Source organism: Maylandia zebra, linkage group LG23 (genome assembly GCF_041146795.1).
Source record: "Maylandia zebra isolate NMK-2024a linkage group LG23, Mzebra_GT3a, whole genome shotgun sequence".
In the NCBI taxonomy this organism is placed as follows: Eukaryota; Metazoa; Chordata; class Actinopteri; order Cichliformes; family Cichlidae; genus Maylandia; species Maylandia zebra.
This window is the reverse complement of record NC_135188.1, coordinates 3,574,026-3,601,503: the sequence shown is the minus strand read 5'-3', so window position 1 is coordinate 3,601,503 and position 27,478 is coordinate 3,574,026. Positions and strand designations below refer to the sequence as shown.

At 41.3% G+C, this 27,478-nt stretch overlaps 1 protein-coding gene across 1 annotated transcript in view; it reads left to right on the top strand.

Annotated features, from left to right (window-relative positions):
- LOC101472657 (sushi, von Willebrand factor type A, EGF and pentraxin domain-containing protein 1) overlaps window positions 1–27,356 on the top strand; it is a 38,220-nt gene extending 10,864 nt beyond the window's left edge. The window contains exons 15-34 of the mRNA XM_076880101.1: window positions 87–165; window positions 296–700; window positions 818–922; window positions 1,014–1,205; window positions 1,322–1,507; window positions 1,629–1,817; window positions 1,901–2,086; window positions 2,205–2,411; window positions 2,537–2,716; window positions 10,939–11,124; window positions 11,247–11,453; window positions 11,579–11,758; window positions 13,753–13,938; window positions 14,057–14,263; window positions 16,461–16,640; window positions 25,695–25,880; window positions 25,999–26,205; window positions 26,295–26,474; window positions 26,547–26,668; window positions 26,752–27,356. Coding sequence (XP_076736216.1) covers window positions 87–165; window positions 296–700; window positions 818–922; window positions 1,014–1,205; window positions 1,322–1,507; window positions 1,629–1,817; window positions 1,901–2,086; window positions 2,205–2,411; window positions 2,537–2,716; window positions 10,939–11,124; window positions 11,247–11,453; window positions 11,579–11,758; window positions 13,753–13,938; window positions 14,057–14,263; window positions 16,461–16,640; window positions 25,695–25,880; window positions 25,999–26,205; window positions 26,295–26,474; window positions 26,547–26,668; window positions 26,752–26,760 — 3,579 coding nt within the window. The 3' untranslated portion in view covers window positions 26,761–27,356. The remainder of the gene's footprint in view (window positions 1–86; window positions 166–295; window positions 701–817; window positions 923–1,013; window positions 1,206–1,321; window positions 1,508–1,628; window positions 1,818–1,900; window positions 2,087–2,204; window positions 2,412–2,536; window positions 2,717–10,938; window positions 11,125–11,246; window positions 11,454–11,578; window positions 11,759–13,752; window positions 13,939–14,056; window positions 14,264–16,460; window positions 16,641–25,694; window positions 25,881–25,998; window positions 26,206–26,294; window positions 26,475–26,546; window positions 26,669–26,751) is intronic.
- The last annotated feature ends 122 nt before the right edge of the window (window positions 27,357–27,478 follow it).

The following is a 27,478-nucleotide window of genomic DNA, read 5'->3' as shown; positions in this document are numbered from 1 at the left end:
AACATTATTTCACTTTTATCTTATATTTAATGATGATAGCACGCTGTAAATGTATTTTAACTTGTTTTGTGATTTTATTTTCATAGGATTCCTGCTTTGGACTACTTAAGACCTGGGGATATAAGAGCTCTGCTTCATGGATGAATTTCACCTTCATTTGCTTAGGTAAAGAATTTTGATGCAAGCAGAAACATCAGTGTAACTCTTGCAAGTTTTACAACCAAAGAGAAATTCTTAAAATCCATCCTTTCTGCCACATATGCATCTAATGTGTATCTCTGTTCTCTGTCCTTAGTGCTGTGCATGTGGACTAGTGTAGAGTCCTGGTCTTATTTCTATTCAAACAACACAATGACATGGGAAAATGCACGAAGCTGGTGCCAGGAGCACTACACAGACATGGTGGCCATCCAGAACCGGGAAGAGATCGAGCATCTTAACAACTGGCTGCCCAAGAAAAATGGCTACTACTGGATTGGAATCCGTAAGATCAATAATGTCTGGACCTGGGTAGGAACCAACAAGCCTCTGACAGAGGAAGCAACCAACTGGGCAAAAGGAGAACCGAACAATGGCGAGAGAGAAATAAATTCAAAGATCAGTGAGGATTGTGTGGAGATGTACATTAAAAGAGACAAAGAACCAGGCAAGTGGAATGACGAGAGATGTACAAAATCAAAGACTGCTCTGTGCTACACAGGTGAGCAAAATTTTGGGACTAACATACTAGAGCAGATTAAAAAATTAAGATTAATTATGTGACACATTATTTTACTATAATAGGTAAAATTTCTAAAAGCATGTCTGTTTTTTCCAGCGGCTTGTAAGATTGACTCCTGTTTGCATGGAGAGTGTGTTGAAACCATCAACAGCCACAAATGTGATTGCTTTGAAGGGTTTTTTGGAGACAAGTGTGACCAAGGTATGAAAACAAAATGACAGCGTAGTTTAAATACATATTTTAAGTCACATAAAGGATTTGATATCTAACTGTGTGTTTTATTTGTTGTCAGTTGTGCAGTGTAACAAAGGTGAAGTGGTTGTTCCAGATAAAGGACATGTAAATTGCTCTCACAACTATGGCAGTTTCTCCTATGACTCCTTGTGTCAGTATTCCTGTGAGGAAGGATACAAGCTGAGTGTGCAGACTCCTCTGAGGTGCACGGGGTCAGGAAAATGGTCAGAAAAAACCCCTACATGTGAAAGTGAGTTTAAGTGCTAATAGCTCGTAATATTGCTACTTTTTTTTTTGTAATTATATTATTATTTACTACACAGTGATGGAGTCGTGGACTGATGTTTTTTTTCCTGTTGTCTACAGTGATTCAGTGCGAGAAGATGTCAGAGCCGACACATGGATCCATGAAATGCTCCGATCCTCTGGGCTCATTCAGCTATCAGTCCACCTGTACTTTTACCTGTGATGAAGGTTATGTACTGTCTGGATCTCCATCTCTGCAATGTGAAGCATCAGCAAATTGGAATGGATCCCAGCCATACTGTGTTGGTACGGCCACATGTTTTTACCTTTCATCGTTGTGTAGTTTTTGTTATTTGGAGGATGATTTGCATGATGATTAAAATAAAAGCTTTAATTTAACTCCTTCTGTTGCCTCTCTCTTTTGTAGCTGTTCAGTGCCCTGCGCTGCAAAACTTGACAAATGGCTTTGTCAGCTGTGGAGAAGATGCTGATACGAGGTTCAGCTACAAAAACACCTGCAGCTTCAGTTGTGACCAAGGTTACCATTTAGTGGGAGCCAGTAGAGTGACCTGCACATCAGGAGGTACATGGAATCAGCAGATTCCTCACTGTGAAGGTAAGAGGAACACGAAAAGTATAACCCACCATCTTCTATATCATGAGGACACGTTCAATAAAATACACATGTTTCTGTGTCAGCCATCCTTTGCCAGAATCCAGAGAGAGAAGCTCCCCTCATCATGCAGTGCAGTGAATCTGAGACTGAACTGCGACCAAACTCCACCTGCAGCTTCAGCTGTGAAGAAGGTTTTGAACTGCAGGGAGCAAACACCATCAAGTGTTCTGAGGACGGACAGTGGAATGAAAACATACCTACATGCAAAGGTCTGAAAGACTAATTATATCAATATTTACTACAAACAGTGTTACTCCAGTTTTTTTCTTGGATTGATTATGTCATGACATATTAGTAATATTTTACTCTTTTGTTTCCCTTTTGTAGCAAAAGGATGTCCTGCTCCAGAGGTCCCAACAAATGGTCAGATAAGCTGCAGCCCTTCTCTGTCTTCATTTCTTAGTCATGACACACCCCATCCACTTGGCATGGTTTGTCATTTTACATGTGGTGAAGGACATGAGCTGCAAGGTGCACACAGCATGGAGTGTACACATCCAGGCCAATGGACCTCCAGATCACCAACCTGCACAGGTACATGTGAACCCATTTTACTTGGATTACTTGTTGTTCAAAACGTCATTTGCATGTTCAGAATCTTACGAGCACAGGTGAGATCACTTTTTCAATATGCAATATCTTCCTTTCTTTTACAACAGCTGTTACATGTTTGTTGCTTGAGGCTCCTGAAAACGGTCACATCAGTTGCTCCAGCACTGAGTCAGTTTACAACTCTCAGTGCTCCTTCACCTGTGACCAAGGCTACTCATTAGAAGGACCTGAGCTGCTGACATGTGGTCATCATGGTAACTGGACTGCAGAGAAACCCACCTGTCAAGGTAAATGAGCAACAACAGATCAAATGGTACACAAAATGTAAATGTGCACACTTACAAATCTCTGTTCAAAAGTTCACATTATTCACGTTTTACAATGTTTCCACAGCTCCTGCTCCAGTAGCTGCAGTTACCGTTGGTGTGGCAACAGGGGGCACTGCCTTGTTATCTGGTGTGTTTATGGCTTTGTGGCTCTTGAAAAAAATGAAGAAGAAAGCTGACGCATATGAGCTGAGCAGGTAAGAGAAGGATTCACCTCTTTGTTTCCTTCATCTTTCTTTTGAAGTTTGTTGTCTTATCCTCTCCTCTCTTTTTTCACAGCAACTCTGACATAGAGTCTTCCCCACAGAGCTACAAAAACAGCACCGACAGCCTAATATAGAAGACACTTCCCTTCCTCTAAGGCAGCTACAGACAGCTGTATATTTCTCCACAGAAATGCAAAAAGTACATATCATATACACTAGCATAACAGATGGGAAAAAAACAGCCATACTAAATGTGACAAGGAGTGACATAATGTGACATTTGAATTTTCCTGAAGCTTTTAAAAGATCTGCAATTGCTCTGAAATGTTGTTACAACATGTATATCCTCCAGAATGGAATTTCATATTGAACATATTGTTCTACAACTTCATGAAAATGCTGGAAAGGTGGCACGATTCATGTCACCATAAATGTTACATAACGTTATGTGTGAATTGTCATTTAGCTGCACAAATGTGAATAATTTGATATGTATTTATTTACTATTTATTTTAGAATAGGATAGTTCGAATTGAATTTTTATTTTATTGTTTTTATGTGTAAAGTTGTGTTTTCTTTTACCTTCACTGTTTTTTTATACTATGAAATTTTACAGTTGATGTTTTATGAAATTCTGGAATATATGCAAACCTAATAAACCTTTTTGGAAAAAATATGAAGACAAATGTCTTTGTTTGCTGTTGGCACATTCACTTTTCTTCATCAGGACTAATAATAACAGTTCAGCTGTGTCACCACATTGCTGTAAATGCGTAGCCAAGCAGGATCTATTCCAGGCTCATGTGGAACCAGAATTTAAGCTTGACTCATCAGTTCTGCCCATCATCAACCTGATCTTGCAGTTTCACAATGACCTTCTGCCACCGTGTGTTTTTTTTAAGGGCTAAACAAGAATGTCTTTTGAAAATGCTCAGACCTCTCTCTTCTCTCTCATGAAGGTCATTAGCAGTTATTCAAGGAAGGAAGAACTGTATTCCTGTGTATTTCATTTCCCCATTGCTCATTGTTTGTTTTAATAAACTGATTGTTATCTGTGAAAGCACTTTAGTGGTACAGGAAACGGACCTAATGTCTTACATAAGGCTGAAGGTGACAACATCCACTTATTGTATGATAAAAAAAAGGGAAACTTACAAAAGCCTGACACTGATTTTTAATTGTGTTTAAAAAACACACTTATTTTACTGCTGTAACACCTTTTTTGTTTATATTTGAGTTGATTAGAAAAGCAAATGTTTAACTGAAGTAGCAGCTTGTGTTTACAGGTTCACAGAGCATTTTATGGTGTTATTATAAAAATAAGTCAGGATTTTCTTATTCAGTCCTTTTCATCATGATCTTCATTGTTACTTATGAGAAGTACTGTTAGTCTTAACTATTGTTGTTATTTTTTTCTGGTGCAGATGACAGATAATAACAGCACGTGGATCAGTAACAATTCAAGGGCCCTGTATGAATCAAATAATATCCACTCTACAGATATGTGTGTGGAGATGTACACTAACTCAGGAAAAAATAGAAGGAAGTTGAATGATAGAAGTGTATCACAATTTTTTTTGCATAGATTAGTAGTTTTGCCTTGTAAAATATTCATTCTGTTATTTATTTCATTAAGTTTTTTTTATATGCTTGTATATTTGTTTATATCTTATTTTACTGATCTATACACCATTCCACCATTTTTATTTTTGTGTTTAACTATTGTGACAGAGCAATTTCCCAAAGTAAATTTGATGGGATAAACTCAATAAATCTTATCCTAAAACTAATGATTTTATATCAGTCATCAAGGAAAAAGACACAGTCTTCTGTACAAAGAAAAACAAGAATCTGTGTGAGTTTTGAAGTGATAAGTGACCTTTTATTGGTGAGCTTTTTCTTAAAACCCAGTGTAATGCAACATCATGTGAAGATGGGAGATGCCAGGAGACTATCAACAATATAACTGTGAACATGGTTTTGAGAGAGAAAGGTGCCAAACGTGAGCAGTTTAGTATTGAAATTGGCAAAGAGCTGCCATTCAAAGTCAGGACAGGTGCTCCACACTCGCGGGGTCTCAGCCGTTCCTCACACTCCGGTCACGCTCTCAGCTCACGCTAAATCTTCCAATAAGCAGGGAAAAGGAAGGGTCCAAGAATCTGAAGCCAGGAAGGGAAGCAATCACTGAAGGTACACGATATCGGACAGGAATCTATAAGCCGGGATTCTCACTAACGTGGTAATTCAATATTCCAGCGAGGAATATTTTTTCCTCTGCCGCATCGATCCTGCTTCCAGTGAATCATTATAAGTTATTAGCATGAACAGGGCTCGTCGTAGTACTGTTACAGTTATCACATTGTCAGAGCTCTGATGACAATACGTGGATTGGCAGTATCGCCTCTCAGTAGGAAGGTTCCTATTTAGAATCCTAGTTGGGACCTTTATGTGTGGATTGTGCATGTTCTTCCTGTGCTTGTGTGGGTTTCCTCCCACAGTCCGAAGAAATACTAGTCAGATGAAGTGGTGATTCTACACTCCTTCATAAGTAAAAATGTATAGATTAAAGTATGAACCTATTATTAGATGTTGCTGCTGGTATAAAGCGCTTTGAGAGGTCAGTGTGACTAGAAAAACGCTATACAAATACTTTGAAATCTGTTATTTTTATATTAGAAACCTGTTCGATTATATTACATTAAATTATGCATAACCCATTTGTGCCCTTAGCTGTGTAATGCCCTTCTCTGGATCAGTCAGAAAATGGATACCATAGCTGCTCAGAAGGTAAATCAGACATTCAACACAACCTGTCGGGTTAAGCGTAACCCTGGCTTTCTCATGATTGGTTCACCAGCTGTCATTTGTAGACACACAGAGGTCTGAAGTGGCCCAAGACATACTTGTGCATGTAATTTCATAAAATTGTGTAAATGTTTGTAAAATGTTGTTGGAAAGCAAGTTAAATATGAAGGCTGACAATTGGATCGTGTTTTTTCTTCATTCTAGGTTATTACGATCAGCAATACTAGTGTCATGCTACTGTCACTGCATGTTGGGGTTTTTTTGTTTGGTTTTTCTCCCCTTAGACTATAAACAGACTCTATTAGCTGCAGTCGAGTGTGGAGCTATTTTTACCTTCTGCTGCATCTGTTTTTGCTACATAAAACATAAACATACTCAGTTTTTCTCAAGTATATGTTATAGAAGTAAGAGAGCATATGAAATCTCATTGCAACACCCCTCAAAAGTGATAATATCTCTGTTTGTTTCTCACGAGAAAGAAACTTACCCAAGTAAGGTCAGTGTTGAAATTATGCGTTGCTGCTCCACCCTTCCACACAGCCTTTGCCAACCTAGCAATAAAAAAAAGAAATTCAAAGAATGAACAAAAAAGAAAATGCTGAGAGCTTTCTTTTTGTTTTTCATGTTATTCACAGGCTGCCTGAAGAAGCCAGTCCATCATGTGATACACAACTATAAACAACAAGTCTTATTTAGAACAGTTGTACAGTTACTAATATTAATTACAATGCAGTGGTAACAGGTAGATTCAAACATGCTCTGGATGCTGTTTTAAATATCAGTAAGTTAAAGTTTTTGTTTAATATGTTGTTAATACTATGCACACGTGGTGTGGTGGTTAGCACTGTTGCGCTGATCCTGAGTTAAATTCCACCATCAGGCCGGGATCTTTCTTTGTAGAGTTTGCATGGTCTGTCCGTGTTCATGTGTGGGTACTGCGACATGCAGTTAGTGGGGATCGGTTAAATGGAAACTCTAAATTGCCCATAGTTGTGAATGTGAGTGCAAATAGTTGCCCTAAGATAGGTGGGATAGGCCCCAGCCCTCCCCCAAGGGACCCTAAAAGGATAAGCAGAAGATATATGTGTGTGTGTGTGTGTGTGTGTGTGTGTGTGTGTGTGTGTGTGTGTGTGTGTGTGTGTGTGTGTGTGTGTGTGTGTGTGTGTTAATAATGTCTTTTTAAAGGCTTTGTACTTCATATGTTTTTAGCTTACTACCGACTCAGTGGATTTAAATATATTATCTCCCCCTGCTGGTTGCTGGTATTGTATTTTTATACACATTAGAGGCAGCCTCAAAGACGTCCTTGGAACCTTTGTGTTAACATATGGAAAAATCACAGTTTGTTTTTATTATTTTAATCAGAATCAGAACACTTATTAGTCCCTGAGGAAATTATATGGTTACAAGATAATAACAGTAACAGACTTAACTAAATTAAATAATATATTACAAACTTTACAAAACTCCAATGAAAGTGTCCTTCCATGTTCAGGAACCACACTCAACAGCGTTTCTGCACAGCCACTATACATTAGTTACCTTTTGATCTGGATTTTGCATTGAATTCTTTTCTAGCCACTTAGATGCTCTGAGGTTATGCAGTCTTTTATCGTTTTTTTTAAGTAAGGTAATTAGATATAAGGCATTCAGTGAGTGCACAATTGCCAGTAATAAGTTGGACTCACTATTGATGGATGTTGGGCATGAGTGCTCTGCCAGGGCTACCCTTTGTCCCCTTTGTTTTTGATTCATAATTTTTCTGGACAGAATTTCTCGGTGCAGACTTAAGGGTTCCACCCAGGTGGCCTCAGAATTTCATCTCTGCTTTTTGTGGTTGGTGTGGCCCTGTTGGTTTCATCCAGCTTGGGCTGGAGAAGTTCACATCCAATTGTTAAACAATGAGAATGAGCATCAAAGTCTGAGGCCATGGTCCTTAGCAGCAGTAGTCACATCGACATACCACACTGTATGAGTGTACTTTTTTCTCTCTCTTTTTTCTTCAGACTCTAAACAGCTTCTCTACCATCTTCTGACAAAGTCAGTTACTTTCTCAATTATGTGTTGAAGAAATAAAATAAATAAAATGAAATCTTATTGCAGTATACCTCAAAAGAAATCAACTTCTTTGTTTTTTTTTCTCCAGGGAAAGAAACTTACCAAAGTAAGGTCAGTGTTGAAATGAGGCGTTTGTCCTGAGCTACTCCACCCTTTCACACAGTCTTTGCTGTACATTTAAATAATTTTACAAAATGTTCAGTGAGTTGTTTTGTCTTCACCAGAGCACCTAAAAATGCAAATCTATCAACTGTGAAGAATATTGCAATTTTTACACATTTTTTTTAAAATATCACTCAGCTAAGGTTGTTGTCTGTTGTCAACTCAACCTGTGAGTTACAGACTGATGAACACTATGAGCTGATTGAGTAAGACGACACAAACGTTTTGAACAGGAAATGTTTTTAAAGCCTTCTGTGGAATGACGAAATACTGGACAGTATTGGAGGGGTGGGGGGAATTCAACTGATATCCTCCAGGTTTCCTGGATGATACAAGAGAAGAACATAAAAGCAGCAAATCCAGTGCATAACACTCAGAATACTTTCATCCCTACATATGAGGCTGAAACCCACAGAGTCAAACATCTACTGTAGGCTATCAGGCATACCATTTGACATGGTGAGTGGGGTATCAATTTAAATATTGTTCTTTTTAGGGCAGATTTCAGTAAAAATCAATTCAGCTTTAATTTAATGAACTTTTTTTTTATATGATGTTTACAGAATTCCTGCTTTGGACTAATTCAGACCCATGGATATAAGAGCTCGTGGATCAACTTCGCCTTTATTTGCTTAAGTATGTATATTTAATGCAACCACACCTTTAGTTAATTAAAAAGCTTTACAAATAATTTCTAAAAAATCCATCCTTTTTTTTAAACTACATTTGCATCTAATAAATATTGCTGTTCTCTATCCTTAGTGCTGTGCATGTGGACTAGTGTAGAGTGCTGGTCTTATTTCTATTCAAACAACACAATGACATGGGAAAATGCACGAAGCTGGTGCCAGGAGCACTACACGGACATGGTGGCCATCCAGAACCAGGAAGAGATCGAGCATCTTAACAACTGGCTGCCCAAGAAAAATGGCTACTACTGGATTGGAATCCGTAAGATCAATAATGTCTGGACCTGGGTAGGAACCAACAAGCCTCTGACAGAGGAAGCAACCAACTGGGCAGAAGGAGAACCGAACAACAGCAAGAGTGACAAAAATGCAAAGATCAGTGAGGACTGTGTGGAGATGTATATTAAAAGAGATAAAGAACCAAGCAAGTGGAATGACGAGAGTTGTACAAAATCAAAGACTGCTCTGTGCTACACAGGTTAGCAAAAGTTTGGGACTAACATACTAGAGCAGCTTGTTTTAGCTGCTTCATGTTTGATATTCTTGTTCATATTTTCAATGATCTAAAAGCTTGCAATTATTTATTTGACATGTTCTTGTAGTATAATCAGTGTTGGTCAAGTTACTTGAAAAAGTAATTAGTAACTTATTAATGATTAAGTCTCCAAAAAAGTAATCCCGTTACTTTACTGGTTACTTATTTTCAAAAGTAATTAGTTACTTAGTTACTTTTGAAAAACATGATACACAACCTGAATAGGTAATACAACAATAGACCTTTCAGCCCAATTCTATTGTTTATGCATAATCCATCATATAAAATGTAATCAAATAGAAAGGCTCTTTTTAAAATTTGTTTTATTAGTTTTAATCTTTTAACTTTCTGCACATTGCATCAAGCAAAAAGTTATTTATATGCAAACATGTTTGACTTGAAGAAATTTGTTTAACATTTAAACCCATTTTCTGCACATTCCAGCACATAAAATAAAATATTTTTTTGTGTTTACACTCAGTCTTTGAAATAGATGCAAGTAAAACACAGCAAAAAATAAATAAAATCAAAGACTCAGCAGTTACTGCGTTACTGCTCATCTCTGCATATAATTAAGAAGACTTATGAAAGCATGTTTGCTTTCTGCAGCGGCTTGTAAGATTGACTCCTGTTTGCATGGAGAGTGTGTTGAAACCATCAACAGCCACAAATGTGATTGCTTTGAAGGGTTTTTTGGAGACAAGTGTGACCAAGGTATGAAAAAAAATGACCGCCTAGATTAAATCATATTTTAAGTCATGTAAAGGATTTAATATCTAATTGTGTGTTTTATTTGTTTTCAGCTGTGCAGTGTAACAAAAGCGAAGTTATTGCCCCAGAAAAAGGATCCCAAAATTGCTCTCACAAGTATGGTAGTTTCACCTATGAATCCTTGTGTCAGTATTCCTGTGAGGAAGGATACAAGCTGAGTGTGCAGAAATCTCTAAGGTGTACTTCCTCAGGGAAATGGTCAGAAAAGCCACCTTTGTGTGAATGTGAGTTGGAAATCTGCAGTAACAAGATAAATGAAGAGATGAGACATTACCCAGTAGCTACTGAAATTCTGAGATGCTATATTTTATTGATTGTTATGATTTTCTACACAGTGATGGAGTCATGGACTGATGTTTTTTCTCCTGTTGTCTACAGTGATTCAGTGTGAGAAGATGTCAGAGCCGACACATGGATCCATGAAATGCTCTGATCCTCTGGGCTCATTCAGCTATCAGTCCACCTGTACTTTTACCTGTGATGAAGGTTATGTACTGTCTGGATCTTCATCTCTGCAATGTGAAGCATCAGCAAATTGGAATGGATCCCAGCCATACTGTGTTGGTACGGCCACATGTTTTTACCTTTCATCGTTGTGTAGTTTTTGTTATTTGGAGGATGATTTGCATGATGATTAAAATAAAAGCTTTAATTTAACTCCTTCTGTTGCCTCTCTCTTTTGTAGCTGTTCAGTGCCCTGCGCTGCAAAACTTGACAAATGGCTTTGTCAGCTGTGGAGAAGATGCTGATACGAGGTTCAGCTACAAAAACACCTGCAGCTTCAGTTGTGACCAAGGTTACCATTTAGTGGGAGCCAGTAGAGTGACCTGCACATCAGGAGGTACATGGAATCAGCAGATTCCTCACTGTGAAGGTAAGAGGAACACGGAAAGTATAACCCACCATCTTCTATATCATGAGGACACGTTCAATAAAATACACATGTTTCTGTGTCAGCCATCCTTTGCCAGAATCCAGAGAGAGAAGCTCCCCTCATCATGCAGTGCAGTGAATCTGAGACTGAACTGCGACCAAACTCCACCTGCAGCTTCAGCTGTGAAGAAGGTTTTGAACTGCAGGGAGCAAACACCATCAAGTGTTCTGAGGACGGACAGTGGAATGAAAACATACCTACATGCAAAGGTCTGAAAGACTAATTATATCAATATTTACTACAAACAGTGTTTACCCATTGTAGCACTTTTATTTTAAGTCTCTTTAACTATGATATATTTTATTGATCTCCTTCTGTTTCCCTTTTGTAGCAAAAGGATGTCCTGCTCCAGAGGTCCCAACAAATGGTCAGATAAGCTGCAGCCCTTCTCTGTCTTCATTTCTTAGTCATGAGACACCCCATCCACTTGGCATGGTTTGTCATTTTACATGTGATGAAGGACATGAGCTGCAAGGTGCACACAGCATGGAGTGTACACATCCAGGCCAATGGACCTCCAGATCACCAACCTGCACAGGTACATGTGAACCCATTTTACCTGGATTACTTGTTGTTCAAAACGTCATTTGCATGTTCAGAATCTTACGAGCACAGGTGAGATCACTTTTTTAATATGCAATATCCTCCTGTCCTTTACAACAGCTGTTACATGTTTGTTGCTTGAGGCTCCTGAAAACGGTCACATCAGTTGTTCCAGTACTGAGTCAGTTTACAGCTCTCAGTGCTCCTTCACCTGTGACCAAGGCTACTCATTAGAAGGACCTGAGCTGCTGACATGTGGTCATCATGGTAACTGGACTGCAGAGAAACCCACCTGTCAAGGTAAACGAACAAATGTGAATCAAATAGAACAAGAACTTTAAATGCATGTAGCCGCTAAGACTGGTGGACCTAAATCTTCACCACCACCTCTTTATACATACAAGCGACAAGGGGAGTGAGCGGGTCAGCGCTCAGGGCACAGAAACTAAGCTGGCTTCAAACACCATTTACTTTCCATAAAAAAAAACACAGCCAGAGTCACAAATACAAGATAAAATTCCCCGTATACAATAAAAATAGTGTCGCAACCCGCTAAAAACCCTGCCGGCAGAAATAACTATACAATATTAAAACAAGGCTAAATGAATGTTTTCCATATGCTAAAATTACCCTCCCATAGTCCCATAATCCCACAGTCCAGCCACACATGGGCGAAAAGTCCTTATATGAAAGAGACAGGAGAGGAACTTCTCTTCCGGGATGGGGAAACTCGTCAGCAACAGACCAGGGAGGGGGCTCCTATCGCAGACCTGTCTCCTCCTGACAGCGCGTCGCCGCACAGTCCCGCCCCACTCCACACCTGAACACGGCCTCCCTCGTCTCACCGTCAGATGCAGGCAGAAGGGCATCCCTGCCCTGTTGTGCATTGCAGCCATCGCCACCCACTGTTGCCGTTCCTGCATTGGGAGTGGATCGCCGAACGACTCGCGGCACCCCACAGTCAGGCAGCAGTTCCTTCCACACACGTGCGGGCTTGCACGCGCTCCTTTTTCTCCTGCCCACCTTTCGTGCGTCACTCTCTCTTCTTTTGTCTCTGCGCTCACCATCCCCTTTAACAGGTCAACCTGGCGGCTGATAGGCCACCTTGGGGAACGCCCCCACCTCACAGGTGCCTACAATTGTCTGTTTAGTCCACAGTGGGTTAAAGGAACATGGTATAACGTTAACACAAATATAAACATGAGGATAAAACCATGCAGTATAAATATCAATAAACAAACATGTAATATAAATATCCCAATAAAATCATGCAAATAAAATCAACACTATGTACCAATACACAGATTGAAGCTATTGCAGTTTCACAGTGTATTAGATGGAAGAGTTGTACAAGGAGATGGCCACAGGCAGGAATGATTTCCTGTGTCGTTCAGTGGTAGTCTTTGGTAATCTCAGTCTCTCACTAAATGTGCTCCGGTGACTAGCCAGCACGTCATGGAGTGGGTGGAAGGTATTATTCAGCGTTGTCCTTATCTTGGACAACATCCGCCTCTCAGACACCACCCTAAGGGAGTCCAGCTCCATCCCCACAACATTACTGGCCTTGCAGATCAGTTTTTTTAGTATGTTGGCTTCTGCGACCCTCAACCTGCTGCCCCAGCATGCAACAGCATAGAGGATGGCACTGGCCACAACAGTCTCATAGAAAGTTCTAAACATTGTCCGACAGATGTTGAAAGACCTCCGACCCCCCAGAAAATAGAGACAACTCTGGCCCTTCCTGTGAAGTGTAGTGGTGTTTTAACCTAGTCCAGTTTATTGTCTAAGTGTACTCCAAGGTATTAATCGTTCTCCACAATGTCCACATTATATAGAAAATGGGTGGGTTATAAAGAGGGAGCAATACAAACATTATGAAATATGACTAATGTGAACATTTTGAAGTAAAAAGTGTGTAAGTGTGCATGTCACACAGCGGAAATTTGTGTTTTTATGTTTTATCACCCTTTTTGCACACGCTCAGTAAAATACCAAAGTAAAATAGCAAATAAAATAACAAATGACAAAGTTTACAGGTTAGTCAAATGTCAGTTATATATATTCCACCCCTGTAATATTCTTCATATTTATAATTCAGTGATTGTATTTATTAATGCTATTTCTTAAATTTGTAAACTCTGTAACATATTGTATTATTTAAATAGTTTAGTCTGTTACTGTTACTGTCTTGGAGCAACTGTAACCCACGTAATTTCCTTAGGGATTATTAAAGTAGTCTGATCCTGATATATCATGAGGACACGTTCAATAAAATACACATGTTTCTGTGTCAGCCATCCTTTGCCAGAATCCAGAGAGAGAAGCTCCCCTCATCATGCAGTGCAGTGAATCTGAGACTGAACTGCGACCAAACTCCACCTGCAGCTTCAGCTGTGAAGAAGGTTTTGAACTGCAGGGAGCAAACACCATCAAGTGTTCTGAGGACGGACAGTGGAATGAAAACATACCTACATGCAAAGGTCTGAAAGACTAATTATATCAATATTTACTACAAACAGTGTTACTCCAGTTTTTTTCTTGGATTGATTATGTCATGACATATTAGTAATATTTTACTCTTTTGTTTCCCTTTTGTAGCAAAAGGATGTCCTGCTCCAGAGGTCCCAACAAATGGTCAGATAAGCTGCAGCCCTTCTCTGTCTTCATTTCTTAGTCATGACACACCCCATCCACTTGGCATGGTTTGTCATTTTACATGTGATGAAGGACATGAGCTGCAAGGTGCACACAGCATGGAGTGTACACATCCAGGCCAATGGACCTCCAGATCACCAACCTGCACAGGTACATCCATCCATCCATCCATCTTCATCCGCTTATCCGAGGTCGGGTCGCGGGGGTAGCAGCCTAAGCAAAGAGGTCCAGACCTCCCTCTCCCCAGCCACCTCCTCCAGCTTGTCCGGGGGAATACCAAGGCGTTCCCAGGCCAGCCGAGAGATATAATCTCTCCAGCGTGTCCTGGGTCTGCCCCGGGGCCTCCTCCCGGTGGGACATGCCTGGAACACCTCGCCCAGGAGGCGCCCAGGGGGCATCCTTGCCAGATGCCCGAACCACCTCAGCTGGCTCCTTTCGATGTGGAGCAGCAGCTGCTCTACTCTAAGCCCCTCCCGGATGGCCGAACTTCTCACCCTATCTCTAAGGGAGAGGCCAGCCACCCTTCGGAGGAAGCTCATTTCCGCCGCTTGTATCCGCGATCTCGTTCTTTCGGTCACTACCCACAGCTCGTGGCCATAGGTGAGGGTAGGGACGTAGATCGACCGGTAAATTGAGAGCTTCGCTTTTACACTCAGCTCCCTCTTCACCACGACTGACCGGTGCAGCGTCCGCATTACTGCAGCCGCAGCCCCAATCCGTCTGTCGATCTCCAGCTCCCTTCTCCCATCACTCGCGAACAAGACCCCGAGATACTTGAACTCCTCCACTTGGGGCAGGAACTCATCCCCGACCCGGAGTGGGCACTCCACCCTTTTCCGGCTGAGAACCATGGCCTCAGATTTGGAGGTGCTGATCCTCATTCCCGCTGCGTTACACTCGGCTGCGAACCGCTCCAGTGCGAGCTGGAGGCCCTCACCCGATGAAGCCAACAGAACCACATCATCCGCAAAAATCAGAGATGAGATTCTGAGGCCACCAAAGCGAAAGCCCTCCGCCACTTGGCTGCGCCTAGAAATCCTGTCCATAAAAATTATGAACAGAACCGGAGACAAAGGGCAGCCTTGGCGGAGCCCATCACCCACCGGGAACGAGTCCGACTTATTGCCGGCAATGCGAACCAAGCTCTTGCAACGGTTGTATAGGGATTGAATGGCCCGTAGCAATGGGCCAGACACCCCATACTCGCGCAACACCTCCCACAGGACACCCCGAGGGACACGGTCGAATGCCTTCTCCAGGTCCACAAAACACATGTAGACTGGTTGGGCAAACTCCCATGCACCCTCAAGTATCCTCGAGAGGACAAAGAGCTGGTCCAGTGTTCCGCGACCAGGACGAAAACCGCATTGTTCCTCCTGTATCCGAGGTTCGACTAGCGGACGAACCCTCCTCTCCAGCACCCTGGCATAGACTTTCCCGGGGAGGCTGAGGAGTGTGATCCCCCTGTAGTTGGAACACACCCTCCGGTCCCCCTTCTTGAAGATGGGGACCACCACCCCGGTCTGCCAGTCCACAGGTACTGCCCCTGATCTCCACGCAACATTGCAGAGACGTGTCAACCAAGACAGCCCTACAACGTCCAGAGCCTTCAGGAACTCGGGGCGGACCTCATCGACACCAGGGGCTCTGCCACCAAGGAGTTGTTTAACTGCCTCAGTGACCTCGCCCCCGGAAATCGGTGGGTCACACCCCTCATCCCCAGACTCTGCTTCCTCCCCGGAAGACGTGTCAGTGGGATTAAGGAGGTCCTCGAAGTATTCCTTCCACCGCCCGACAATTTTCTCAGTCGACGTCAACAGCGCTCCGCCAGCACTATACACAGTGCAGGTAGAGCACCGCTTTCCCCTCCTGAGACGCCTGACGGTTTGCCAGAATCTCTTCGAGGCAGTCCGAAAGTCTTGTCCCTATTGCCAGTCTTGGCAGCCGGGGGTCGGTCCGCCAGGGCCTCCGCTCCTGGCCGCCACCCGGCTCACAATGCACCCGACCCCTATGGCGCCTCCTGCGGGTGGTGGGCCTGCGGGAGGATGGGCCCATGTCTCCTCTTCGGGCTGTGCCCGGCCGGGCCCCATGGACTAAGGCCCGGCCACCAGACGCTCGCCCTCGGGCACCCTCCCCGGGCCTGGCTCCAGGGCGGGGCCCCGGTAACCCTATCCCGGGCAGGGTAAACTGTTCCCTCGATATTCTTTTCATGGGGGTCACAGGTACATGTGAACCCATTTTACCTGGATTACTTGTTGTTCAAAACGTCATTTGCATGTTCAGAATCTTACGAGCACAGGTGAGATCACTTTTTCAATATGCAATATCTTCCTTTCTTTTACAACAGCTGTTACATGTTTGTTGCTTGAGGCTCCTGAAAACGGTCACATCAGTTGCTCCAGCACTGAGTCAGTTTACAACTCTCAGTGCTCCTTCACCTGTGACCAAGGCTACTCATTAGAAGGACCTGAGCTGCTGACATGTGGTCATCATGGCAACTGGACTGCAGAGAAACCCACCTGTCAAGGTAAACGAGCAACAACAGATCAAATGGTACACAAAATGTAAATGTGCACACTTACAAATCTCTGTTCAAAAGTTCACATTATTCACGTTTTACAATGTTTCCACAGCTCCTGCTCCAGTAGCTGCAATTACTGTTGGTGTGGCAACAGGGGGCACTGCCTTGTTATCTGGTGTGTCTATGGCTTTGTGGCTCTTGAAAAAAATGAAGAAGAAAGCTGACGCATATGAGCTGAGCAGGTAAGAGAAGGATTCACCTCTTTGTTTCCTTCATCTTTCTTTTGAAGTTTGTTGTGTTCTCTGCTGTGTTTCTGAATATGTTGACTTTGAAAAAACTGAAGACCAAATCAGTTATGTATGAACTCAGCAGGTTAGGTTTCACCTCTTTTCAAAACTGTTTTTTAAGTTTGTTGAATTTAGTTGCTCATATTCTTCTCTCTTTTATTACAGCAACTCTGACATAGAGGCTCCTCTACAGAGCTACAAAAAGCAGTGACAGCCTGATGTAGAAGACATTTCTGTTCTTTGTAGACAACTACAGACAGTATATATTTCAAAACAGCAATGTGAAAATATGAATCATATATACTAATTTAAAAGGAGTATAAAATAAGTAAACCCAGTGTCACAAGAAGTGAGCGGATGTGACATTTGCAGATTATATTATAGGCTTGATCATATTTGGCTGAATTTTTCAAACAAAATGTGCTGACATATATTTCCTCCAAAAGGGAGTTTTAAATTGAACATATTGTTCTACAACTTAATGCAAATGCTGGGAAGGTGGCATTATCCACGTTTTTGTAAATATTATATAGCATCGTGTGAATCTTGTGTGTATAACGTTGTGTTTTGTTAAGTTACCATTACACTTTAAAACTGATATGTTATATTTTCAGTCCTAGATGGTTGGAAATGTTGTGGTATACATGAAAAACTAAGAAGAATTCATTTAAAAAAAAATCATCCAGAGAACATTTTGTTACATATTTTATTTTTTAATTCCTTGTTCAGCATATTGCTAATTAAAAATGAATTGGACACTTATCCTTATCTTTGGTGGGTTTTAATGCCAACACTAGCAAAATGTGTGGCTGCTGGGGAAAGATTAGGACAATAATAAGTTGGAACTCTGTCACATCTTCCACTTAATTATTACATTAACAGCTGTTCTGAATGTTTCCAGGTAGTTGTTGGCTGAGACAACTCAGTTCTAAACATATTATTACTCTATCAAAACAATGAACTGAACCCAGGCCAGGCAGTGGTGCCAGATCCACAGTCATGGCGGTGATCCAAAACTAAAAGAATTACTACCTAGTCTCCATCCTACCACAGAAATATTGTTTCTTGTATTTCTTGACTGTATTCATCAGAAACCCCACGAATAAAAGTTGAACTTAGACTGGAAATAACAACACATTGGCAGGTTATGTTGTGTGGCAGGTAGGATGTAGGACCCAAATACAGGACTCACAGACACGAAAGGATGAACTCAAAAAGGAAGCTTTGTTGCGCTGTAGCAAACACATACTAGAAACAAAATTCAAAAGCAGAAAACTAGAAACTACGGACAAGGAACATAAACACTAGGAAACTAGAAACTGGGACGCTAGAAACTAGGTGCAAGGAAACACAAAGCACATGGAAGTGGTACAACACAAGAAAAGGGAATGGAAAACACAGGGCTTAAATATACAAGGGAGTAATGAGAGAATGGGAAACAGGAGGGAACCACAGCTGGGACTAATAAGACATAATGAGACAAGGGGAAGCACTGACATAGGACACAGACTTTCAAAGTAAAACAGGAAACACGAGAAAATCACAAAGACGCAGACCCTGAGACCAAAATCCTCGGACTAAAAATATAACACAAGCAGAACCAAAACCCATGAATAACAATAATCAAAGAATTGAACTAAAACACACACAAAACACTGGGCCACAGACCCGGTACCGTGACACACATGGACCAACCGGTGTCGGGGTCATTACTCAAAAAACAGTAATGAATTATATATTATTTGTTTCTCTTCTGAAAAGTAATTCAGTGCATTACTTAATTACATAATTCATATGGACTTGATCTGGCTATTGCTCAAAGCATCCTAAAGTCATGCACTCTTCGATGATTTTTACTTTAGATAGATAAATAGTCTGATATAAGCCATTTCATTTGTGCGCAAATGTTGCCAAAGTTTGTTTTGTGTGCCAATTATTTGTAGTCAACATCAGTGGGTGTTGGATTCAGCCAAAGCAGCTCTTTTTGTTACCAATTCTGTTCATAATTTTCATGGACAGAATTTCTAGGTGGAGCCTAGTAGCTGAAGGTTTCTTCCAAGGTGGCCTCAGGATCTCATCTCTGCTTCTTGTGGGTGATGTAGTCCTGCTTTCTTCATGAGGTGGTGGTCTTACACTGGAGCAGTTCATGGCCAAGTGCGAGAATAAGATTGAACTCTTCCAAGTCTGAGTCATATGGCCCTGAAAAAGCCTGAAAACAGTTGAGTTTCCACTTTGGGTTAATGTTGAGTTGCTGCCCATAGTGGAAGACCTTTAATATCACAGAGGTCTTGTTCACAGGTTAGAGGAGAGGGAAGAGGGAGATTGACAGATGGATTTGGATCATGGCTACAGTGATGTGGACACTGCACTGCATGGTGAAGGGAGAGCTGTCCATAAAAGCAAAGCTGTCAGTTTACTAGTCGATCTATGTCCCCACCCTAAACTATGGTTATGAGCTTTGCAGTCCTGAATTTTTTCTTGCTATTTTCCTAGCTGCCATCACGTGTGACAACACTGGGCTCTTGCTTGTGCAGGTAGTAAATTAAAATTTTAGATATAGTTAGATATAGCAGTAAATACTAACAAAAATCAAGGCTGCTACATTGATTCCAATTCTATAAAATCATTACAGTTTATTATTACCAATGACCAGAGCAGTAGCACTACTACCACATACTTATATCACATTCAAAATGCCCATCCAAAGAGTGGTACATGCAGCAGCACATTGGTACTTTTAGTACAATACATTACAGATGGTACATCACTTGTTTTTGCCCTCAACTGTGGAATTTTCCACTCTGCTTGTCCTGATAACAGATACCATAACTGCTCAAGTGAAAATTGAGAAACACTGAAAACAAACTGTCTGAGCTTCAACCATTTAATGGTTTGACTTATTGTTTCTTTGCTTTCCAGTAAATCCTTCTTCTTCTTATTATTATTATGAAATTATTATGATGGCAGTAGTAGTGTCAGACTGATATACCATGCTTTATGACTGCATGATAAAAATAAGAGGTTTATTTTGGGGGGATTTTGTCTGATACATTGCAGCTGTAAAGGCTCTGTTTAATATGTTGTAAATTATGTAATTTCCTACACCATCTCTTTATCAGTATATGTTATATACAATATTTCTGTACAGTCCTTTCAAAAATAAATGTGAATAAATACAATATAAATATCATGGTACTTTGTGTCTGTGTGTTTATGTGTCTTCAGAGTGCTATTGGTGGTTGAGTGACACCCTTCCTGGAAGGAAGCTGTGGAAGAAATGATATTACAATGATGATCATTGGCGAAGTCCCTGGTGGGAAGATAATACTGTTTTGCCATTTGGTGGAAACATCATCACACCAAACCCAAACCCCATATTCATAACCCTAGCGATAGCCCCATGACCCTAACCCTAATGATGTTTACATCCTAACCCTCAACCCTAACATTGAACCTTTGTTGGATGTTTTCCACAGGTGAACAATAGCAGGGTGTTTTTTCCATGTTGCAAAACTATGACGTCACAAAAATATGATTAGTAACTTGCAGTGTTAAACCTGGACCAACATTAATTATGGTGATGCAGGAACAACACCAACATGAGGATATCAGATACATCATCATCAGATTGCACCTAATGAGGTTCCAAACTGGGTACCTGCAGAGCCAGATAACATACCCTTTCAGGACTGTGTGGAGATACATTGCAAGGAAGAGATAAATGGCCTGTATTTGTATAGCACTTTACTAGTCCCTAAGGACCCCAAAGCGCTTTACACATCCAGTCATCCACCCATTCACACACCGGTGATGGCAGCTACATTGTAGCCACAGCTACCCTGGGGCGCACTGACAGAGGCGAGGCTGCCAGACACCGGCGCCACCGGGCCCTCTGACCACTACTAGTAGGCAACAGGTGAAGCGTCTTGCCCAAGGACACAGCGACCGAGACTGTCCAAGCCAGGGCTCGAACCGGCAACCTTCCGATTACAAGGCGAACTCCCAACTCTTGAGCCACGATCACCCCAAGAGAGACATAACCAAGTGGAACAATGAGAAATAAATGCAGTAACAAGAAAGAATCTGTCGCTACACCTTTTCCTTTCCCGAAGCTCTTTCCTGAGTGTTATTTTAGCATTTATTACTTTTAGGTTGTAAATTGCAATCTTGTGCAAACATTAGTCCTTTAGTGTTATTGCATACTGTATGGAAACCATGTGAAAATACAACTGTCAGCGTCATTCTAGTTTCCAAGGATTGTTGTTATATTTCTGAGTTGCACAAACCACTAACCGCACAAAATTACTAACTTTTTATTCTTAGTTTGTCTTTTTATGTGCCACAAAAAGAGATATGCTGTTTTTCGTAAACTGGAACACATTAAAAAATAACAGCTCTTGATGTTCTCCCACTCCCCCAGTCCATTCTCTGGTAGCGTAAATTTATATCCATTTCACAAAGTTTTATATTGTAGATTCTTCAAAATAGCCACCCTTTGATCTGATTACTGCTTTGCACACTCTTGGCATTCTCTCGATGAGCTTCATGAGGTCGTCACCTCAAATGATTTTCCGACAGTCTTGAAGGAGTTCCCAGAGATGCTGAGCACTTGTTGGCCCTTTTGCCTTCCTTCTGCGCTCCATCTCATCCCAAACCTTCTCGATTGAGTTTAGGTCAGGTGACTGAGGAGGCCAGGCCATCTTGCGCAGCACTCCATCACTCTCCTTCTTGGTCAAATAGCCCTTACACAGCCAGGAGGTGTATTTGGGGTCATTGTCCTGTTAAAAAATAAATGATGGTCTAACGAAACGCAAACTGGATGGGACTGCATGTTGCTGCAGGATGCTGTGGGAGCCACGCTGGTTCTTTTTGCCTTTAATTTTGAATTAATCTCCAACAGTGTCACCACCATACCACCCCTACAACATCACTCCTGCATGCTTCACAGTGGGAACCATGCATGTAGAGACCATCCGTTCACCTTTTCTGTGTCACACTGTTTGCGACTGCACTTGGGGACATATTCAAATGACTGACTGACTGACTTCCAGTTCTTAAAATAATGATGGACTGTCATTTCTCTTCATTAGCTGATTGGTTCTTGTCATAATATGAATTCCGATTTTCCAAATAGAGCTGTCAGCTGTGTACCAACCTGACTTCTGCACAAGCCAACTGATGGTCCAAACCCCATTAAGAAGGCAAGAAATTCCACAAATGAACCCTGACAAGACACACCTGTGAAGTGAAAAGCATTTCAGGTCACTACATCATGAAACTCATTGAGAAAAGGCCAAGGGTTTGAAGCGCTGTCAACAAAGACTTTCAGAAAACGAAAACATAAGACATCCATCCATCCATCCATTCGCTTCTGCTTATCCTTTTCAGGGTCGCGGGGGGCGCTGGAGCCTATCCCAGCTGTCATAGGGCGAGAGGCGGGGTACACCCTGGACAGGTTGCCAGTCTGTCGCAGGGCCAACACACAGGGACAGACAACCATTCGCACTCACATTCATACCTAGTGACAATTTGGATTATCCAATTAACCTATCCCCACAAGCTGCATGTCTTTGGACGGTGGGAGGAAGCCGGAGTACCCGGAGAGAACCCACGCAAACACGGGGAGAACATGCAAACTCCACACAGAAAGACCCCGGCCTGATGTTGGAATTGAACTCAGGACCTTCTTGCTGTGCGGCAACAGTGCTAACCACCGTGCCACCGAGCTGCCAATATAAGACATATTTGGAGTTATTTATAGATTTTTTCTTTGCTGCATAATTCTATATATCTTGCTTCAGATATTTGATTTCAGCATGCATCTACAATGTAGAAAGTAGGGAAAATAAAGAAAAACTATTAAAATGAGATGGTGTGTCCAAACTTTGACTTTTGTAGTGTGTATGTATATATATTTTTATAAACCTGAACCAAAGAACCGACCTCTTTCTCAAATTAATATATTTTCTTTTTATTTTCATCTTCGGCAATTCCATGCAAACCTTTCCCCATCCAGATCAAGGCTCTAACCATTGTTTTTATCTGTTTGGGTCTAAAGGTCTAATCTTTTCCTGCTTTTTGGCTTTCTGTTGGTGGGCACACCCCAACTCATCTATCAAGCCAGCAGACCTTGGAGCTATTCTCTTCCTCTACATTAATGTACGGCAACAGGAAACTGATAATTTTTAAAAACTAATATTTCAGATGTCGAAGTTTAAAAAAATAGTTTTGACTGTTTATCATCGTTACACAGTGTCTAGCTTAGAAACACAACAATTTCAGTGGGAGTAGCATGAACATGCAGTCACCCCATTTGTCACCCCGATTAGCTGCATTGTTGCAGAGCCAAGTAAGCCCCATCTCACCCTAAAAGTCAACCTGGGAGTTCAGTACTGAGAACGACCAGCCAATGCTTTTGTGCAGGAAATGTTTTTAAAGCCTTTTGTGGAATGGAGCAGTATTGGGGGGGATTCCATGGAAACCTTCCAGGTTTCCTGAATGACACTAGAGAAGCGTATAAAACCTGGAAATCCAGTGCATAACGCAGAGAATCATCCCTACACATACTAAGGCTGAAAGCTAGAGAATCAAGTGCCTTCTGGAGTTTATCAGGCATATCATTTAAAATGGTGAGTGGAAGGGATATCAATTTAAATATTATTCATTTTAATGTAAATTAATTTGGTTTTAATTTAATGCACCTTTAAATTATTTTTACAGGATTCCTTCTTTGGACTAACCCATGGATATAAGAGCTCTGCCTCATGGATCAACTTCGCCGTTATTTGTTCAAGTATGTACATTTATTGCCAGAAGAGCCTTGAGCGTCTCAATAAAAAGTTTTAGAACCAGCTAGAATAGGATTGCCCTGTGTTCACTGTACATGTATGACAAAATTGTGGGTGCTCCACACCAAGTGTGCAGGAATAAAATATAAATAGTAAGACAGCAAAAATAAACAACAAATAAGAGAAATTTATACAGGATGAAGAATATATACGGGAGGGACAAAGGCACCCAATACTAAAAACACTCATTAGAGAGCAAATTAGTTAATAGAATTTTTTTAAATCTCTCCTTTTCTCCCCATTTACATCTACTATATGTCACTGTCTCTATTTAAGTGCTGTGCATGTGGACTAGTGTAGAGTCTTGGTCTTACTTCTACTCGGACAACGCAATGACATGGGATGATGCACGAAGCTGGTGCCAGGAGCACTACACGGACATGGTGGCCATCCAGAACCAGGAGGAGCTTGAGCATCTTAACAACTGGCTGCCCAAGAAAAATGGCTACTACTGGATTGGGATTCGTAGGATTAATAATGTCTGGACCTGGGTAGGAACCAACAAGCCTCTGACAGAAGAAGCAACCAACTGGGCAAAAGGAGAACCGAACAATAACGAGGGTGACAAAAACACAGGCATGCATGAGGATTGTGTGGAGATGTATATTAAAAGAGATAAAGAACCAGGCAAGTGGAATGACGAGAGATGTACAAAATCAAAGACTGCTCTGTGCTACACAGGTGAGCAAAAATCACACTCTTGAAAAACTAATTTTTGCTGCTGTGTTGCTGTTCTTTAATAGGTGATCTACTGATCTGAAAGTTAAAAATGATGTTTCTGACATATTGTTTTAGTATATTTACCAACCTTTATAGAAGTACCTCTGCTTTTTCCAGCGGCTTGTAAGATTGACTCCTGTTTCCACGGAGAGTGTGTTGAAACCATCAACAGCCACAAATGTGATTGCTTTGAAGGTTTTTTTGGACACAAGTGTGACCAAGGTGAGAAAAAATCTGATAGCGTAGTTTAAATACATATTTTAAGTCATGTAAAGGATTTAATTAATATCCAACTGTGTTGTTGTTTTTTTGTTGTCAGTTGTGCAGTGTAACAAAGGTGAAGTGGTTGTTCCAGATAAAGGACATGTAAATTGCTCTCACAAGTATGGCAGTTTCTCCTATGACTCCTTGTGTCAGTATTCCTGTGAGGAAGGATACAAGCTGAGTGTGCCAGGACCTTTGAGGTGTACTTCCTTAGGAAAATGGTCAGAAAAACCCCCTACATGTGAAAGTGAGTTTAAGTGCTAATAGCTTATAATATTGCTACTACTTTTTGTTACTTTTATTATTTTCTACACAGTGATGGAGTCATGGCGTAATGCTTTATTCCCCTCTGTTGTCTACAGTGATTCAGTGTGAGAAGATGTCAGAGCTGACACATGGATCAATGAAATGCTCCGATCCTCTGGGCTCATTCAGCTATCAGTCCACCTGTACTTTTACCTGTGATGAAGGTTATGTACTGTCTGGATCTTCATCTCTGCAATGTGAATCATCAGCAAATTGGAATGGATCCCAGCCATACTGTGTTGGTACGGCCACATGTTTTTACCTTTCATCGTTGTGTAGTTTTTGTTATTTGGGGGATGATTTGCATGATGATTAAAATAAAAGCTTTAATTTAACTCCTTCTGTTGCCTCTCTCTTTTGTAGCTGTTCAGTGCCCTGCGCTGCAAAACTTGACAAATGGCTTTGTCAGCTGTGGAGAAGATGCTGATACGAGGTTCAGCTACAAAAACACCTGCAGCTTCAGTTGTGACCAAGGTTACCATTTAGTGGGAGCCAGTAGAGTGACCTGCACATCAGGAGGTACATGGAATCAGCAGATTCCTCACTGTGAAGGTAAGAGGAACACGAAAAGTATAACCCACCATCTTCTATATCATGAGGACACGTTCAATAAAATACACATGTTTCTGTGTCAGCCATCCTTTGCCAGAATCCAGAGAGAGAAGCTCCCCTCATCATGCAGTGCAGTGAATCTGAGACTGAACTGCGACCAAACTCCACCTGCAGCTTCAGCTGTGAAGAAGGTTTTGAACTGCAGGGAGCAAACACCATCAAGTGTTCTGAGGACGGACAGTGGAATGAAAACATACCTACATGCAAAGGTCTGAAAGACTAATTATATCAATATTTACTACAAACAGTGTTACTCCAGTTTTTTTCTTGGATTGATTATGTCATGACATATTAGTAATATTTTACTCTTTTGTTTCCCTTTTGTAGCAAAAGGATGTCCTGCTCCAGAGGTCCCAACAAATGGTCAGATAAGCTGCAGCCCTTCTCTGTCTTCATTTCTTAGTCATGACACACCCCATCCACTTGGCATGGTTTGTCATTTTACATGTGATGAAGGACATGAGCTGCAAGGTGCACACAGCATGGAGTGTACACATCCAGGCCAATGGACCTCCAGATCACCAACCTGCACAGGTACATGTGAACCCATTTTACCTGGATTACTTGTTGTTCACAATTTCATTTGCATGTTCAAAGTGACATCTTCCTGTCCTTTACAACAGCTGTTACATGTTTGTTGCTTGAGGCTCCTGAAAACGGTCACATCAGTTGCTCCAGCACTGAGTCAGTTTACAGCTCTCAGTGCTCCTTCACCTGTGACCAAGGCTACTCATTAGAAGGACCTGAGCTGCTGACATGTGATCACCATGGCAACTGGACTGCAGAGAAACCCACCTGCCAAGGTAAATGAGCAACAACAGATCAAAGGGGAAAGCAAAAGTTCACACTATTCACATTTCACTGTGTTTCCACAGCTCCTGCTCCAGTTGCAGCAGTCACTGCTGGTATAGCCACAGGAGGGATTGCCTTCCTCTCTGGTGTGCTTATGGCTATGTGGATCTTTAAAAAACTGAAGAAATCAAACAAGTTTGAACAGGTTAGAAAAGAATTTACCTCGTTTAAATCATATATGTGTCTTTTGGGGTTTTCTGATTTTTCCTCTTTTCTCTTTTATTACAGCATCTCTGACATAGAGGCTCCTCCACAGAGTTTCCAAGAACAGTATTGACAGCCTAATATAGCAAAAACGTGCTATAATAGAAAACTACAGATGGTTTTACGCATTATGTGTGAATTATCATTGTAGTGCATAGCAGCAAATAATTTGATATAGAATTCATGTAATATTTATTTTCTTAAAAAAGCATTATTTTTTAAGGTGGTGTGTGTGTGTGTGTGTGTGTGTGTGTGTGTGTGTGTGTGTGTGTGTGTGTGTGTCCCAAACTCTACAGTCTGTTGATAATGAGGGCCCTGTGCGCTCCCTACTACACCTAGCTGATCCAGTAATTGCTTTTCCTCCTCTGCATTTATCATCATCTGCCTGTCCTGTCATGATAGCTGAGTGTGTGTGTGTGTGTGTGTGTGTGTGTGTGTGTGTGTGTGTGTGTGTGTGTGTGTGTGTGTGTGTGTGTGTGTGTGTGTGTGTGTGTTCTATTTTTTGACTTTGTTACTGTAACACTTCAAATTTGATGTTTTTTATCTGCTGTTTTCTATGTTCGGAAATGTTCTGATATTCATTTGAAAAAAATATACGGAGGACTAATAAAAAAGTTCAGCCAGTTGTATCAGTGTCACCACACTGGTAGGAATGCTTAGCCAAGCAGGATGTGTAGTGGTGGGATGTGTAATAGCCTTCTGTGGAGCCAGCCTTCATAGATTGACTCATGATTTCTATCATAAACCAATC